Source organism: Panulirus ornatus, chromosome 55 (genome assembly GCF_036320965.1).
Source record: "Panulirus ornatus isolate Po-2019 chromosome 55, ASM3632096v1, whole genome shotgun sequence".
Classification (NCBI taxonomy): Eukaryota; Metazoa; Arthropoda; class Malacostraca; order Decapoda; family Palinuridae; genus Panulirus; species Panulirus ornatus.
The window spans coordinates 23,785,476-23,802,956 of record NC_092278.1 but is presented as its reverse complement, the minus strand read 5'-3'; the positions used below and the strand labels follow the sequence as shown (position 1 = coordinate 23,802,956).

At 37.7% G+C, this 17,481-nt stretch overlaps 1 protein-coding gene across 1 annotated transcript in view; it reads left to right on the top strand.

The window, feature by feature from the left end:
- Pfas (phosphoribosylformylglycinamidine synthase) overlaps positions 1 to 17,481 on the top strand; it is a 124,628-nt gene that overhangs the window by 15,516 nt on the left and 91,631 nt on the right. Inside the window, exons 3-9 of the mRNA XM_071693156.1 lie at positions 1,951 to 2,013; positions 4,317 to 5,715; positions 7,895 to 7,966; positions 12,070 to 12,141; positions 13,313 to 13,456; positions 14,065 to 14,133; positions 16,643 to 16,714. Coding sequence (XP_071549257.1) covers positions 1,951 to 2,013; positions 4,317 to 5,715; positions 7,895 to 7,966; positions 12,070 to 12,141; positions 13,313 to 13,456; positions 14,065 to 14,133; positions 16,643 to 16,714 — 1,891 coding nt within the window. The remainder of the gene's footprint in view (positions 1 to 1,950; positions 2,014 to 4,316; positions 5,716 to 7,894; positions 7,967 to 12,069; positions 12,142 to 13,312; positions 13,457 to 14,064; positions 14,134 to 16,642; positions 16,715 to 17,481) is intronic.

The following is a 17,481-nucleotide window of genomic DNA, read 5'->3' as shown; positions in this document are numbered from 1 at the left end:
TTTTTTTTTTTTTTTTTTTTTTTTTTTTGCCGCTGTCTCCCGCGTTTGCGAGGTAGCGCAAGGAAACAGACGAAAGAAATGGCCCAACCCACCCCCATACGCATGTATATACATACGTCCACACACGCAAATATACATACCTACACAGCTTTCCATGGTTTACCCCAGACGCTTCACATGCCCTGATTCAATCCACTGACAGCACATCAACCCCGGTATACCACATCGCTCCAATTCACTCTATTCCTTGCCCTCCTTTCACCCTCCTGCATGTTCAGGCCCCGATCACACAAAATCTTTTTCACTCCATCTTTCCACCTCCAATTTGGTCTCCCTCTTCTCCTCGTTCCCTCCACCTCTGACACATATATCCTCTTGGTCAATTTTTCCTCACTCATTCTCTCCATGTGCCCAAACCATTTCAAAACACCCTCTTCTGCTCTCTCAACCACGCTCTTTTTATTTCCACACATCTCTCTTACCCTTACGTTACTTACTCGATCAAACCACCTCACACCACACAATGTCCTCAAACATCTCATTTCCAGCACATCCATCCTCCTGCGCACAACTCTATCCATGGCCCACGCCTCGCAACCATACAACATTGTTGGAACCACTATTCCTTCAAACATACCCATTTTTGCTTTCCGAGATAATGTTCTCGACTTCCACACATTCTTCAAGGCTCCCAGAATGTTCGCCCCCTCCCCCACCCTATGATCCACTTCCGCTTCCATGGTTCCATCCGCTGCCAGATCCACTCCCAGATATCTAAAACACTTCACTTCCTCCAGTTTTTCTCCATTCAAACTCACCTCCCAATTGACTTGACCCTCAACCCTACTGTACCTAATAACCTTGCTCTTATTCACATTTACTCTTAACTTTCTTCTTTCACACACTTTACCAAACTCAGTCACCAGCTTCTGCAGTTTCTCACATGAATCAGCCACCAGCGCTGTATCATCAGCGAACAACAACTGACTCACTTCCCAAGCTCTCTCATCCCCAACAGACTTCATACTTGCCCCTCTTTCCAAAAACTCTTGCATTCACCTCCCTAACAACCCCATCCATAAACAAATTAAACAACCATGGAGACATCACACACCCCTGCTGCAAACCTACATTCACTGAGAACCAATCAATATATATATTTATATATTTATATATATATATATATATTTATTTATTTATTTATTTATTTATTCATTTTGCTTTGTCACTGTCTCCCGCGTTAGTGAGGTAGCGCAAGGAAACAGATGAAAGAATGGCCCAACCCACCTATATATACACATGTACATAATTCATACTGTCTGCCTTAATTCATTCCCATCGCCACCCCACCATACATGAAAAAGATTTTGAGTGATCGGGGCCTGAACATGCAGGGGGGTGAAAGGCATGCAAAGAATAGAGTGAATTGGAACGATGTGGCATACCGGGGTCGACGGGCTGTCAATGGATTGAACCAAGGCATGTGAAGCATCTGGGGTAAACCATGGAAAGTGTTGTGGGGCTTGGATATGGAAAGGGAGCTGTGGTTTCGGTGCATTACACATGACAGCTAAAGACTGAGTGTGAACAAATGTGGCCTTTGTTGTCTTTTCCTAGCGCTACCTCGCGTGCATGCGGGAGGAGGGGGTTGTCATTTCATGTGTGGCGGGGTGGCGACAGGAATGAATAAAGGCAGCAAGTGTGATATATGCACATGTGTATATATGTATATGTCTGTGTATGTATATACATGTATACACTGAAATGTATAGGTATGTATATGTGCGTGTGTGGACGTGTATGTATATACATGTGTATGTGGGTGGGTTGGGCCATTCTTTCGTCTGTTTCCTTGCGCTACCTCGCTGACGTGGGAGACAGCGACAAAGTATAATAAATAAATAAAATGAATGAAATGTGATTTTTCAAAATGCTGTTTTTTTTTTTCAGTGTTACGTCAGAGAACAAGTCACAGAGATGCCATCTTTCCTAATTTTACCATCACCTCTTGTCGTAAGTCTGCAAGCTATTGACATTCAAGTTCTTTCCCCATATTAGGTTAAGTTGAAAATTTAGATTTATTCATAAAGGACTTCTTACATATATGAGGTTTATTTTTAAGTCAGCTTCTGACTTACATCAGCTATATTTTTAAGTCACCATCAGTCCTGTATCGGCTTGTAAGTCAGTTATAGGCATGCATCACCTTCACATATAAGTCTTCTTTTGTTGTAGGTTAGTTTCACTGTAAGCAGTATTAGCTGAAGAGCTATTTGCATATATTGGATCGTTCTACTGACATTTAGTGGTATAGTATTTGCAGCTGTCACCCCCCCCCAACATTGGGATGATCAGGGAAGAAAATATTGTGAAAAAGTTTAGGCCCTGCCTGCACTAATTATTTGACACATGTTACCCAATTATTGGGGTATACAGGCAGGTAGGTCAGGTAAGAATACACAAATTTCCTCCCACAGGATTCTCTAACCACAATATCATTTCTGCCACTTCTAATTGGGCATGCCAACCCTCTATCCCAACCCCCTCAAAATGCCAACTATGTCACTTTGGGATAACTCATTGTGGTCATTTTTGGATGGCTTATGCCATAATTTTTCTTAGGATAGATAATGCTTCACTTGCCAGGATGCCTGCTGTAATGTTGAATATCCAGTGAGTGTTATTTTGGCTGGGATGGAATCCTACATCATATCTTCTACTGAATCTTTCTTCATCCAGTCATGATTTGATTGCTCCTGCTGTGATTCCTGTTGCATCAGAGTCAGAGTATATTAAGCTATGAAAATCTCCTCTTCCCTTGAATCCCACTCTGCTTTCATTCTTGATTAGAATTACTACAAAGCTGTTCTTTATAGAGTTAGAAATGCCATCATAAAAAGAAAGTGTACTGCTTTGACTTTTGCTGACTAACATTTCTGATCCTCAAATTCATAGAATCCCATTTCCTTCTTTCTGTTCCCATTTTGGGTTATGCAATGCTATGTCTAGTACTCACATCTGGTCCTTCTTTCTCTGGGATGTAGGTGAAGCTTCGTTGGATTGTGATCCATGACATCTCCATAGTATCTGACAGCCATTGCCTTCTAAATTTCCTTCCTTTGAGTTTTTTGTTCCCTTCTGCTCCCTTATGTATAGCTTTCTCTTATTCCATTCCATTGCAGTAGCCATTGATTATGTGACTTCCTCCTCATATCCTATCAACAGTAGTGTCACCCAACTATCTCTCGTATCACATTGTCTCTTTCTTTTCCCCATAAATATTCTCTCCAAATTTTAACCCATCTCACTATTATTCTGATGATTCCACTGTATGCACTTCAGTTCACTTTTCCTCCCCACTTCATTTTGATACTCATTCTCTTTCTTGGTGCTGTATTAACATGTTTTATATCTTAGTTTTGAACTGTGCAATATCATAGAATGCAGAAACTGCAACCTAGTTGAATTTAATATTAATGAAAAAATTTTTCTCCCTGAATTTCTTCGTCAGTCATTTACCTCTGTTCAAATTCAAAACACCATATTTCAAGTCAGTAGCAACATGAATATTTTGGGCAAAACTAAACCCTTCAGTGTTCCTTTTATTTTCTGTTATGGTATGTTATATACTTGCAAAGATTTCCCTGTTGCTAAATTTCTTAGGCTTCATAAGGCCTAGACTAGACTTCGTTCAATTTCTACTAGATTTTCTCAATTGCTAAAGTTTTCCCTGCTCCTGTCAAATTTTGTCATACTTCCACTAGATGTCCTCTTACCTCTGAATTTTTCATTGTCAATACTGTGCTTTGAAATTTTGTTTTGCCTCTTTTGAATATCCTTGTTCCTGCTATGTTTTCCCTTTTTCCAACTAAGATCTGTTCTGCTTTGCTGACTATTTTCATGCTGTTAATTTTACTAATCTTGGTTATATCTTCCCCTGGTATATCTTTGCCTATTTTTACTAACTTTAAAGGAAATCAATTGTTCGTTTAATGTAGCTCAAACTTTTGTTCTGTTAATATATGTATAATTTTGAATGGTATCCAAAATTGATTTTCTTGAAATCAATGATTATAGTGATACATACCTCCTTAATTGAGTTTTGGTAAATTTTGTGCTTTCCCAAGTAAATGTTAGATTTTTCTTGTATGTATTCATAACTGTCCTATGACACATAGCCTTCTGATTGTTCAGGGAAATTGGTGCTCTAACATTTGTCACCCTATTAAAGGAGTTTTAAAGTATAGTATCTCAGTATGTTTATGTTCAAAACATGAAAAATGTAATCTGAACAATTATTTCCTTTTTCATACCAGACCTGTGTGTGTGTCCATCACACTCCAGACTAGAAGAATGTCTGTTGCCAAGCAGCTTCAACAGAGGAATTGTCCTGTGTAATGTGTCCAGTCTAGAAGACCGCCTAAACACCTACAGCCAGCTTCCAAGGAGGAAAATCAGGAGTTCAGATAGCTATGAGATGTCTGTGAAAGTTAACAGATTGATAAAGGCACAAGGAGCAAGACTAAAGAGAAAGGAAGATGATGTAGATAGAGGGAAGCTTACAGTTAGTGACTGGAAAGAAAAGGATAGTAAATTTAGTACCAATGAAGGTGCATACCAACAGTCTATATCTTTTCCAGAAAAGGCTGATGGTATTCATGTGAACATAAGTCATTGGCTGGAGATGAAATTTTTTTTGAGTAATGTAAACAAATTGCGACTTAAGGAAGAACAGCATTCACGCAGCTTGCCATTTTTTCAACACAAGTGTTCAATTACAAAGGACTGTAAGAAGGGTAAGGACATAAAGAAATCATCAAAAACATTGAAGTATATTCCTTTTCGTGCCAGGAAGCAAAAGTTTAAGACTCAGCAACTAATTACTCGAGAGTGGTACATAAACCAACAAAAATATTCAAACTTTTTGTTAAACAGATCACAAGATAGGCCTCCCCTTGATTCTGCACCACTTTTAGAACTCCCAGGACTTAAGTATCCTTCAATGAAAAGTTCTTTTGACAGTTTTAATTTTCATCAAAGAAGGCAGAAATGCAAGAGGATAAAAAAAGGAGTGTTGGATGACCATCTTTTGCTGAAAGAAGTTGCTCATCATTCACACTCTTATGATGTTCCTTTAGTTGAAGCCCTTTTTGTTAATACACAAAGTGCAAGCTCTTCAAAGAATGTTTGGCCTAATGACCCCTACACCAAGACAGTGGAAGCACATAGAATGCACAGAAGAAGAAGACGCCATCTTAGTACCCATAATGTAGAAGGCATCCTGATAATATCACATATACAAGACAAAGTAGAAGCAAAACAACCTGATCAAGAACGAAGTGGCCAACAAGACAATGTAAATGTGACTTTCAAAACATATGAGGAGGACAACAGCACACTAAGTTATGATGATATTATTACTACTGGCCTCCATGGGGAGGTTAAAGATCATAAGGATGTGGATCCTGGATATCAAGGAAATGTCACACATAATAAGATTATGATTCTTGACCAACAGACACAAGACACAGAACCACATAATGTACAAGACATTGACATGGGAAAGTATACCCAGAGGGATGCAGACTACAACCATGAAGAGGTAACAGAGCAACTGGAAAATTACTGTTACTGTGAACTGAGCACACAACTCAAATGTCCACACACCAGCCTCACACATGTCCCCCGTAACATTGTTGGTGATATCACCCTTCTGTAAGTACTTGATATGATTGCTAGTCATGATTGTGATAACAATCTGCAAATGATTGTTTTTATTTTTTTATAGAACTGCCTGATATTTTTTTATATAGTGTACTGTATTGAGTCTTCCTGCCCCACTGTTTTACATGACTGTGAACAATAGTTAGAGCACATTGTCATCAGCACTTAGACATAGCCCTGTTACTCATTGAATTAATCTCCAACCCCAGTTGACAGGAGACAAAATGCTGCTTTGAGGAATATGTGTAATTATGAGTGTCTTTACAATTCAGTGGGTATGTTCTAACTTTTTCTGTATTGGTAGACAAAACTATGAAAAATGAGATACCTCCTTTTTATGATTGAGTGAGCAAGCTAGCTCTTCATACCAGCCCTAACTTTTTTACAGCGGTAGAGTGATGTACCATTTCATGGTATTATTAGTCTTCAATGGCAAAGATGATGTGTTTGATATTTGTGTAAGAAATATTTGCCTAGCAACACTCTCTTAGGAGTAAACAATCAGAAAGAAAGTGTTTTTATTTTAAGATTGTATCTGCTGTTTATAGGTCAAACTTAGCAGTGTTATATGTGTACATTGCTATACTGTGTATGATTGATTTAAAGCATTACCTTGCATTATTCAACTCATGGAATGTGATAAGCTGATCACCAAATAATGTTTCATTTATTACCAGATTATATTGTGTATGGAGGGAGTTTTATGCTTATGGGGTGCCATTTCTTGAACTTTACCGCTATTTTTAAAACTAATGTAAGCTATCAGCATTTCATCACTAAGTTTATTCCATTTATCTACTACTTTTATACTACAAAAGAACTTCCGTATGCCTTTTCTAACAAATTTTTTTATTTCATTTCATGGCACCTTGTTCTGTCTGTGCATCTTATGAAACAGTGTTGACAATTAACATCATTAGTTGAAGTATATCTGTTGTTAAGGAGATTTTTCATTTGTTCACCTCTGATTTCTGAATCTGTTTTAAGATGTATGTTGATCATACTTCATTTATAGACTTTCAGTAATCCTAACATTGTAATAGTAACCTGACCCCCTAGAATCTTTTTAAATTTTGATTGTATGTAGGGTTTTAAGACTCCTAATAACTGGTTTCCCCTAACCTTTTTTAATGTGGATTTTTTTTTCTATTTTCTAAAGCACCTGTTTGGAATCTTCATATAATGCTGATGGATCTTGACAGAAATTTGTAATTCCTTTATTTATTAGAGACTTTCAGTATGAATGCAAATGACCTGCTGTTGAAGAAGCCATATGAATATCACTTATGCACTGAGTAGAAACATAAACATATTTTTCAAATAGGAATCTCTGTGGACTTCATGGTAACTACTTAATGATGTAGGTATGATAATTTAGTCCTAACATAAGTCTTAAGTTTTGTGTGGAATCAGAAGACTAATAATCAGACTGAATATGTTGCTCCAAGATATTTGTGAACCTATGATCCATATAGAATCATGCTAGTTGAATATTTCAAAATTATGTGGCTTTTGTCCCACCCACATAATGTAATTAAGATATATATGTATGTATGTTGTGTTACACATAGAGCCATAGGTATCCTTCATATATGTCAAGTAGGATCATACTTCACTTATAGAACTGCAAGATTAATATTTAGTTGAATGGATTTTGTGATATTACAAATATTTCAAGAATCAAGACTTACAAGAAGTACAAAGAGCTCATAGAGAACGTCCAGAGGAGGGCAAAAAGATGGTACCTGCTTTAAGAGAGCTAAGCTACAGAGAAAGGCCTTAAATTTACCCTTCTTGGAAAATAAAACAGTGAGGGTGACCTGATCACAACCTTTAAATTTTTAAAAGGTATTGATGAGGTGACAGTGAAGAGTTCTTTGAGAAATGTATGCATAGAGCAACTAAATGACATAACATGAAATTCAGTAAGGTAGTTGTTATAAGGATGTAAAGAGTTACTTTTGTAGTATAAGAGTGATGGATGAATGGAACAGAATAACTGAGGACATGATTAATGCAAGCAGCATACATAAATTTGAGAGGCATTATTAAAGTAGAGAAATTTCAAGAGATAGTGCCTCACAAATATAAAACTCGTCTCCCCATCCCATACAAATGAATAATTGCAAATAGATAATTACTAATGAAGTTGATTTGCCCCACCTGACAGGAATATCAAGAGGAGTGATATCTTTGCTCTTGATGCTGGGGTCATTTCACAGTACAATGCACTAATTACATTGTGAGTATCTCTACTTCATGTATCCTTTTTTATTAACACATAGAATGAGTTATGTCAATAGATTACTGTTTTTGGAGAACAGTTGTTATGAGAAAAGCTGTTAATTGTGAGTCTGTTTTTTGTCTATATTTGTTTGTGCACTGTAGAATGTAGATTGCGATAAAGGAAGAGGTAAGAATCCTTTTAAAGACTAATAAATGCTAGGCAGAAGATGGGTAAAGGACAATATATGAAAGGTACAGATATTTAGAGGAGGATCATTGAGGTTGAGGACATAAAAGGAAATCAAGATGGGTTAAGAATTTTCATGCTGTAGAGGAATGTTTTTGATAGGATGCATATAGTTGTTTAATTTGTTTATGGATGGGGTTGTTAGGGAGGTGAATGCAAGAGTTTTGGAAAGAGGGGCAAGTATGAAGTCTGTTGGGGATGAGAGAGCTTAGGAAGTGAGTCAGTTGTTGTTCGCTGATGATACAGCGCTGGTGGCTGATTCATGTGAGAAACTGCAGAAGCTGGTGACTGAGTTTGGTAAAGTGTGTGAAAGAAGAAAGTTAAGAGTAAATGTGAATAAGAGCAAGGTTATTAGGTACAGTAGGGTTGAGGGTCAAGTCAATTGGGAGGTGAGTTTGAATGGAGAAAAACTGGAGGAAGTAAAGTGTTTTAGATATCTGGGAGTGGATCTGGCAGCGGATGGAACCATGGAAGCGGAAGTGGATCATAGGATGGGGGAGGGGGCGAAAATTCTGGGAGCATTGAAGAATGTGTGGAAGTCGAGAACATTATCTCGGAAAGCAAAAATGGGTATGTTTGAAGCAATAGTGGTTCCAACAATGTTGTATGGTTGCGAGGCGTGGGCTATGGATAGAGTGGTGCGCAGGAGGATGGATGTGCTGGAAATGAGATGTTTGAGGACAATGTGTGGTGTGAGGTGGTTTGATCGAGTAAGTAACGTAAGGGTAAGAGAGATGTGTGGAAATAAAAAGAGCGTGGTTGAGAGAGCAGAAGAGGGTGTTTTGAAATGGTTTGGGCACATGGAGAGAATGAGTGAGGAAAGATTGACCAAGAGGATATATGTGTCGGAGGTGGAGGGAACGAGGAGAAGAGGGAGACCAAATTGGAGGTGGAAAGATGGAGTGAAGATTTTGTGTGATCGGGGCCTGAACATGCAGGAGGGTGAAAGGAGGGCAAGGAATAGAGTGAATTGGAGCGATGTGGTATACCGGGGTTGACGTGCTGTCAGTGGATTGAATCAGGGCATGTGAAGCGTCTGGGGTAAACCATGGAAAGCTGTGTAGGTATGTATATTTGCGTGTGTGGACGTATGTATATACATGTGTATGGGGGTGGGTTGGGCCATTTCTTTCGTCTGTTTCCTTGCGCTGCCTCACAAACGCGGGAGACAGCGACAAAGCAAAAAAAAAAAAAAAAAAAAAACATTGAAGGTAAAATACTCATGAAACAGTGAATAAACTTCAGAGAATCTTGTGAAATAGGAAATAGCAGGTAGAATATGTTTTAAACGATAAGTTTTTCATTTCTGCCAAAATTAATGAAAACTTCCTCTTCTTTTCCCCTTTCAATTTCCTCTTTATATTTCAATTAAGGCCCGACCTTGATGTGGACTTTTTTCTATGACTGGAACCTCTAGTGTAAATACAGAAATGATGGATTGGTTACCTGTAGAACACTTGTAGATAATTATATATTACATATACAATACTTTTATAAGACATTAGTTAACAAGTACAGTAGTTTTTTATGACAGCAATTGACATTAGAATACTTGTAGAAAACAGCAGTTTAGAGTTAGAATACCTGTGCTGTATTAGATGAGATAGCACAATACCTATTGAAAGTAGAAGTTGAGGGGTAGAATACATGTAGAGGAAAGTAAGTGACAGTTACAGTACTTGTAGGAAACAGTTCTTGGACACAATACAGAGACTGTAGCAGATTTATTTTTACTTATACATTATAAAACAGATCATTACTGTTATTCTTTTAGCATAAAAGCCCTGGCTATGCAGCAGTTAGGCATTAGGTAATTCCTCAGACACTGCAAGTATGGAATATATCCATGTTTTTTTTTTACCCACTTTCTTAGGACTCACGTTTTTTTCACTCTTGCATTGTCAATCTACTCCAGTAATTTTCTTATTTTCTTCACTCAGAATTCAGTTTTTTCCTTTTCCTACATATGATATCTATTTTCCCTAATGCTACACTTTTATATAATGGATCCTTTTTTCTACATTAGTTTTTAGTCTTGCTTTTTATTTTAGAATGTGAATTATTAAAACATTACCACCTGCAATGATTTCTTCATAACTGTTACCTATATTTCAATAGTTTATTATTGCCATATATATAGGAGAGATAGGTAGTATGTTTGAGGAAAAAACCTGAATGTTCTGGCTCTGAGTGGAAGAAAGCTTAAGGGTAAGGGGAAAGAATGGTTTGGGAAAGTCTTGGGAGTAGAGTCAGGGGTTGGTGAGAGGAAAAGAGCTAAGGAAGAGGTAGTACTACTTCTGAAGCAGGAGTTGTGGGAGTATGTTATAAGAGTATAAGAAGGTAAATTCTATATTGATGTGGGTAAAACTGAAAGTGGATGGAGAGAGATGGGTGATTATTGGTGCCTATGCACGTGATCATGAGAAGAAAGCATGAGAGGCAAGTGTTTTGGAAGCAACTGAGTTAGTGTGTCAGCAGCTTTGATGCACAAGACTGGGTTTTAGTGATGGGTGATTTATATGCAAAGGTGAGTAATGTGGCAGTTAAGGATGTAATTGGTGTTGTAAATGGAAATGGTGAAGAGCTTGTGGATTTGTGTGCTGAAAAAAGACTGGTAATTGGGAATATCCGGTTTAAAAAGAGAGATATATGTATGTGAGCAGAAGAGATGATCAAAGGGCATTATTGGAGTACATTTTAATTGATAGGTGTGTAAAAGAGAGACTTTTGGGTGTTAATGTGTCAAGAGGGGCAGCTGGAGGGATGTCTGATCACTATCTTGTGGAGGCGAAGGTGAAATTTGTAGAGGTTTTCAAAAAAGAAGAGAGAATGTTGGGGAGAAGGGAGTGTGAAAGTAAGTGAGCTTGAAAAGGAGACTTGTGTTAGGAAGTAGAGATTGAGTGTAGAACAGTGAAAGGTGATAGCAATTGATGTGAGGAGAGTGAGTAAGGAATGGGATATATTTAGGGAAGCAGTAATGGCTTGCACAAAAAGATGCATGTGGCATGAGAAAGGTGGGAGTTGGGCAGATTAGAAAGGGTAGTGAGTGGTGGGATGAAGTAGGGTTGTTAGTGAAAGAGAAAATAGAGGCGTTTGGATGATACTTGTATGGAAGTAGTGCAGATATTTGGGAGATGTTTAAAAGAAAGCAGCAGGAGGTCAAGAGGAAGGTGCAAGAGGTGAAAAAGAGGGCAAATGAGATTTGGGGTGAGAGAGTATCATTGAATTTTAGTAAGAATTAAAAGATGCTTGGAAGGAGGTAGATAATGTGCTTAAGACAAAAGAACAAATGGGAACATTGGTGAAGGGGGCAAGTGGGGTGGTAGTAACAGGATGGAGTGAAAAAAGATTTTGGGCAATCAGGGCCTGAACATACAGGAGGGTGAGAGGTGTGCACGGAATAGTGTGAATTGGAACTATGTGGTATACCAGGGTCGATGTGCTGTCAGTGGACTGAACCAGGGCATGTGAAGGGTCTGGGGTAAACCATGGAAAGGTCTGTGGGGCCTGGATGTAGATAGGGAGCTGTGGTTTCAATGCATTACACATGACAACTAGATTGAGTATGAACAAATGTGGTCTTTGTCTGTTTTCCTGGCACTAGCTTGCTGAAGCTGGTTGGTATTGATGCTGTGTCCTGTGGGGTAGGGTAGCGCCAAGTATATACATATATACACATGTACATGTTCATACTTGCTTGCCTTCATCCATTCCTGGCACCACCCCTTCCCACTGAAACAGCATCACTTCCCCCTGCTTTAGTAAGGTAGCCCCAGGAAAAGAGACAAAAAAGACCACATTTGTAAGATTTTTTCATATTATCTATATTAACATTTTTACAGTCTCAGTTTGACTTTCTGTATACATTTCAGATCATTGGAGAAAAACTTACTGGTATCTCTCCCCCATGGTGTATTCTTAAATCAAACATCTCTTAAAAATTTGTAAGTCATTTGGTTTGTACTACTTCATGTAGAAAATCAAGTAAATGTTTATGGTCAATTGTCAGTTTTTTGTTCCTTTTTTTTGTTATGAAATATGCTTTTAAGTATATTGTCTCTGGCTTACATTTTTTTCATTCTTAATCTTAAAATATATTGTGTCAGTAAGTTTTCTTTCATTTTTGTAGTTCACCTGAGCATCATCTTTTCCATTTTCAACTTTTTCTCCATATTGTATGCTTTAATTGAGCATTCATTTGTCTTTTTAAACTGCCTTTTATTTCATTCTTGTGCTTCAAATTAACATTTTATCTCACACTGTTCTACTTACTTTTCCTCTTTGCCTTTGCCTGAAGTGATCATTATCTTTTCCTTTATTCTTTTGCTTTAGTTAAGCACTTCTGCAGTGTTGTGCCGATATCTCTGCCATCTTTTTGCTTTAGCAAAATTTTTTTTACCTTGTTGCACAAACTTTTCCATCTTTCTTCTTCTTTCATACTATTTGCCATTTCCCGCGTTAGCGAGGTAGCGTTAAGAATAGAGGATTGAGCCTTTGAGGGAATATCCTCACCTGGCCCCTTCTCTTTTCCTTCTTTTGGAAGATTAAAAAAAAAAAAAGAGAGTGGAGGATTTCCAGACCCTGCTCCCTCCCCTTTTAGTAGCCTTCTACGACATGCAGGGAATACGTGGGAAGTATTCTTTCTCCCCTTGTATCCCCTATTCCTTACTATTTTGCTGTATTACAAGTTTTCCTTCTTTGTATGCTTCACTAAGATCTTCTTTTACAGTTGCACAAATTGTTCCTTCTTTTTTATGCTTCATCTGTGCATTATCATATATTGTTGCATTAACATCTTCAATTTGATGATTCAGATGATCATAATCTTCTACTGTTGCACACAAGAATTTCTCATTTCTCTGCTTTAACTGTGCAATATTTGGCTTTGTGTCACAAATACTTCAAATGCCTTTCTAATTCTGGTTCTTCAACCCAGCTTTATATTTTGCATCAACTAGTCCCCCAATCCTTTAATCTAATTTTTCATGTGAATTACTTAATTTCCCACAGTTTTCATTTTTTATTGTGAATGTTGTACGCTTGCCACTTTAAGTTTGTTATACTGTTCTACATGTATCATAAGTTACTACAATTTTTTTCTAAATGCACCCACAGGTATTTATCAAAAAACTTCATACAAGAAATTCACCATAACAGTTTCCTGGGTTTGACGAATCTGTTGCGGCTCTTCCTTGACAGAAACAGGTTGGCTCATATTGACCTAGCTTGCTTCCTCCACACACCAATGCTTGAGGAACTGTGAGTATGTTAACCTTGTTTTCCTACCAGATACCTATCCCTCAAGAACTATAAGCTTGTCTTGATTCCTTCAAGGAATTGTCAGAATGTTGACTTGGCTTCCATACGTACACATTAGTTAAAGGAACTGCGAGAATTTTGAATGGATATCCACCAAGTACAGTCTCTATTCTTAAGAAATTGAGCTTGTTGACCTGACTCTCCTCCACATATTTCTCCTTAAGGACCTGATGTATTGTTCTTACTCTCTTTGAAAGAAAGTCAGGACAGTATTCTGCTTTTAAAAACACTTTTTTTTCTTAAGGAACTCAAAAGTTAATGTACTAAAAGGTTTAATGTTTTTGTATCTGAATCATGAAAGAAAATCCTGGTTGTGGGGAAACTAGATCTTACATGATTTCGATTTGCCAAGTATGCAACTACCTTACATTGTTATTGTTGATAAAACTCCCTAACATTCTGTTATTGTTGGTGAAACAACCTAACGTTCTGTTATTATTGATAAAACTACCTAGCATTCTATTATTGTTGTTGCAGGAACTTAGCAAATACCTAACATTCTGTTATTGTTGATACAACTACCTAACATTCTGTTATTGCTGTTACAGGAACCTAGCCCACAATCAACTGATGTTGGAGAACCAGAGCTTCCCTCATCTTCCGTATCTCACCAACCTGTGAGTAGTCAATAAGAGATACTTATAATCTAAAGAAATTAAAGCATTTGTTGGAATGTTTTTCATGTTTGTACTTTTACACAAAGTTCTGTATTTATTTGGTCATTATTTGCATGCAGAGTGTGGTGATGTTGCCTTATTGTATGTGCAGCGCAGAAACTTATTCTTAGGAGAGATAAGCTTCCACTGGAGATGAGATACCTCCATCTTATCTGATAATGAGAGCATTTGTGTATCACATATTATGCTCACAGGGTTCTCGTGCTGAAAGAAAATGCACTTCATTATTCATAAACACATTATGTTCAGTAAAGCATACAAAAATGTGAAGTAGATAAGATTTACCAGATGCAGTTAGATTATGTATTGCAGAGAATTCTTATGATTGGAAATGAATAATGTTTTTAGTTTTTTAATAAATTCAGTAATGTAGGAGTAAAACAAGTTTTTACAAAAAGAGACTGTATAAAAGAGATTGACTAGACAGAAACAGGTAAAAGTAAGGAAACAGTGCAAGGTGGAGAAATAGGAATTCAACGGTATTCAAAGGAGAGCGCAGAGCATGTGAATGTACTATAGACTAATCATGGTGCTACAGCATTTATGTTACTGAAGACAACCTAGGAAGAAATCTGTAACTCTAAGGTAATGCTAACATTGGCAACTGAGACCACTGGCATTGCCTGGACTTCTATGTATGGTTATGCTTTGAGTGAAAAGTCATCTTTGGCAAGTTTGTATCATCATCAGTGAATGAAAGAGAGTAGTGTTGTTGGACTGAACCAGGGCAGGTGAAACATTTGGGATAAATTATGGAAAGGTCTGTGGGACACGTATATCCTCTTTGTCAATCTTTCCTCACTCATTCTCTCCATGTGACCAAGCCATTTCAATAAACCCTCTTTTGCTCTCTCAACCACACTTTTTATTACCACACATCTCTCTCACTCTTTCATTACTAACTTGATCAAACCACCTCACACCACATATATATATATATATATATATATATCTCTCTCATACTACTCGCCACTTCCCGCCTCAGCAAGGTAGCATTAAGAACAGAGGACTGGGCCTCTGAGGGAATATCCTGACCCGGCCCCCTTCTCTGTTCCTTCCTTTGAAAAAAAAAAAATGAGAGGGGAAGATTTCCAGCCCCCCACTCCCTTCCCTTTTAGTCGCCTTCTACAACACGCAGGGAATACGTGGGAATGATTCATATATATATTCATACCATTCGCCATTTCCTGCGTTAGCGAGGTAGCGTTAAGAACAGAGGACTGTGAAGGGAGCGGGGGGCTGGAAATCCTTCCCTCTCTCTCTCTCTCTCTTTTCTTTCTTTTTTAATTTTCCAAAAGAGGGAACAGAGAAGGGTGCCAGGTGAGGATATTCCCTCAAAGGTCCAGTCCTCTGTTCTTAACGCTACCTCGCTAACGCGGGAAATGGCGAATAGTATGAAAGAAAGAAAAAGATATATATATATATATTTCTTTATTATACTTAGTTGCTGTCTCCTGCATTAGCGAGGTAGCTCAAAGAAACAGACGAAAGAATGTTTATATATATATATATATATATATATATATATATACACACACACACTTCACATATGCATGTGAAGCATCTGGGGTAAACCATGGAAAGTTTTGTGGGGCCTAGATTTGGAAAGGGAGCTGTGGTTTCGGTGCGATACACATGACAGCTAGAGACTGTGAACAAATGTGGCCTTTGTTGTCTTTTCCTAGCGCTACCTTGCACACGTGTGGGGGAAGGGGATGCCATTTCATGTGTGGTGGGGTGGTGACGGGAATGGATGAGGGCATCAAGTATGAATATGTACATGTGTATATATGTATATGTCTGTGTATGTATATGTATGTATACATTGAAGTGTATAGGTATGTATATATGCATATGTGGGTGTGTATGTATATACATGTGTATGTGGGTGGGTTAGGCCATTCTTTCTTCTGTTTCCTTGCACTACCTCACTAACACGGGAAACAAAGACAAAGTATAGTGATAATGTAATGATATATATATACATATACATACATACATACATACATAAATGCCCATATACATACATATACATATCAACACACACACACACACACACACACACACACACATATATATATACACGCATGTACATATTCATACTTGCTTGCCTTCATCCATTCCTGGCGCTACCCCGCCCAATAGGAAACAGCATCACTACCCCCACTTCAGCGAAGTAGTACCAGTAATAATGATAATGATGATGAATAACAATAACTGAGGACTTAGAGCTCTGTCTTTCTGTTAATTACTGTACAGTACATGTTTTTAGGTATTATAGATTTAATATCCTCTGTTGCAGATCTGTGTTGTGTTGTCAAGAGTGGTGACATTTTTGATAGCACAAGAAATGTTTTTGATTTTTTCTCCTGCTTACTGATACATGGGTGCATTTTGTGTAGCCATGAGTGTTATGAGTATATTTAGATATGATTTTTTTCTGAACCAGGTACCTGAACAATAACTCCTTGAGCATCATCAGTGAAGAACTCCTGACCAACTTATCATCTGTACGAAAACTGTGAGTACACACACAGAGCAAAACATAAGTGTAATATTTCTCTTGTCTGAGCTTATTTCATTGCATGCTGCAAGTAAAATTCCTCAATATGGCACTCAACATTTCCTCTGTCACTTGTATCCTGGGAAATGGATTCATTCATTTAGCCTCCTGAGATTCAATATTAGTTTATTAGTATCATCCTCCTAAATGGGTGAATTTCTTTAAAAGTCTGTGATTGCGAGCATATAGCTATCTGCATGAAAACCCAAAGTCACCTCTTTCATATTGGTGGTTAGTTGTGTTTCCCACAGTCACAGTTTCAAGGAAAGCTGTGAGTTAATCTTAAAAGGCAAATAAAGGAAACCAATTCTGCTTAGAGCAAAAGCTAGGGACTAATGACTTCCTGTTTTTCAGAGGCCTTTTCCTCAGAATGTGTAACTCTAAACTGAGTTTCTATCGGGGCATGATCAAGACTTATCTTTTTATTTCCCAGATATAGAAAGACAATCTACCCATGATTGACAAAAGTCTGAAGCAAGCTATGTTGTTCATATCTTCACATGACATAAAATAAATGCCCATCTTTATATAGACAGAGGGTTATGCCCTCAGAGAATGCCAGGTAGGCTTATCTGGCATCATATCAGGAGTGTTGTGCATTCACACTTCATGTCTGCAGTAAGTTCCGGTCAAAGAAAATTACAAGAGTGATAGTTATATTAAATAGATAATCCTAAATCAGCAAGTTATAATCATTTATATATTGAAAGTATAGACAAAATGAG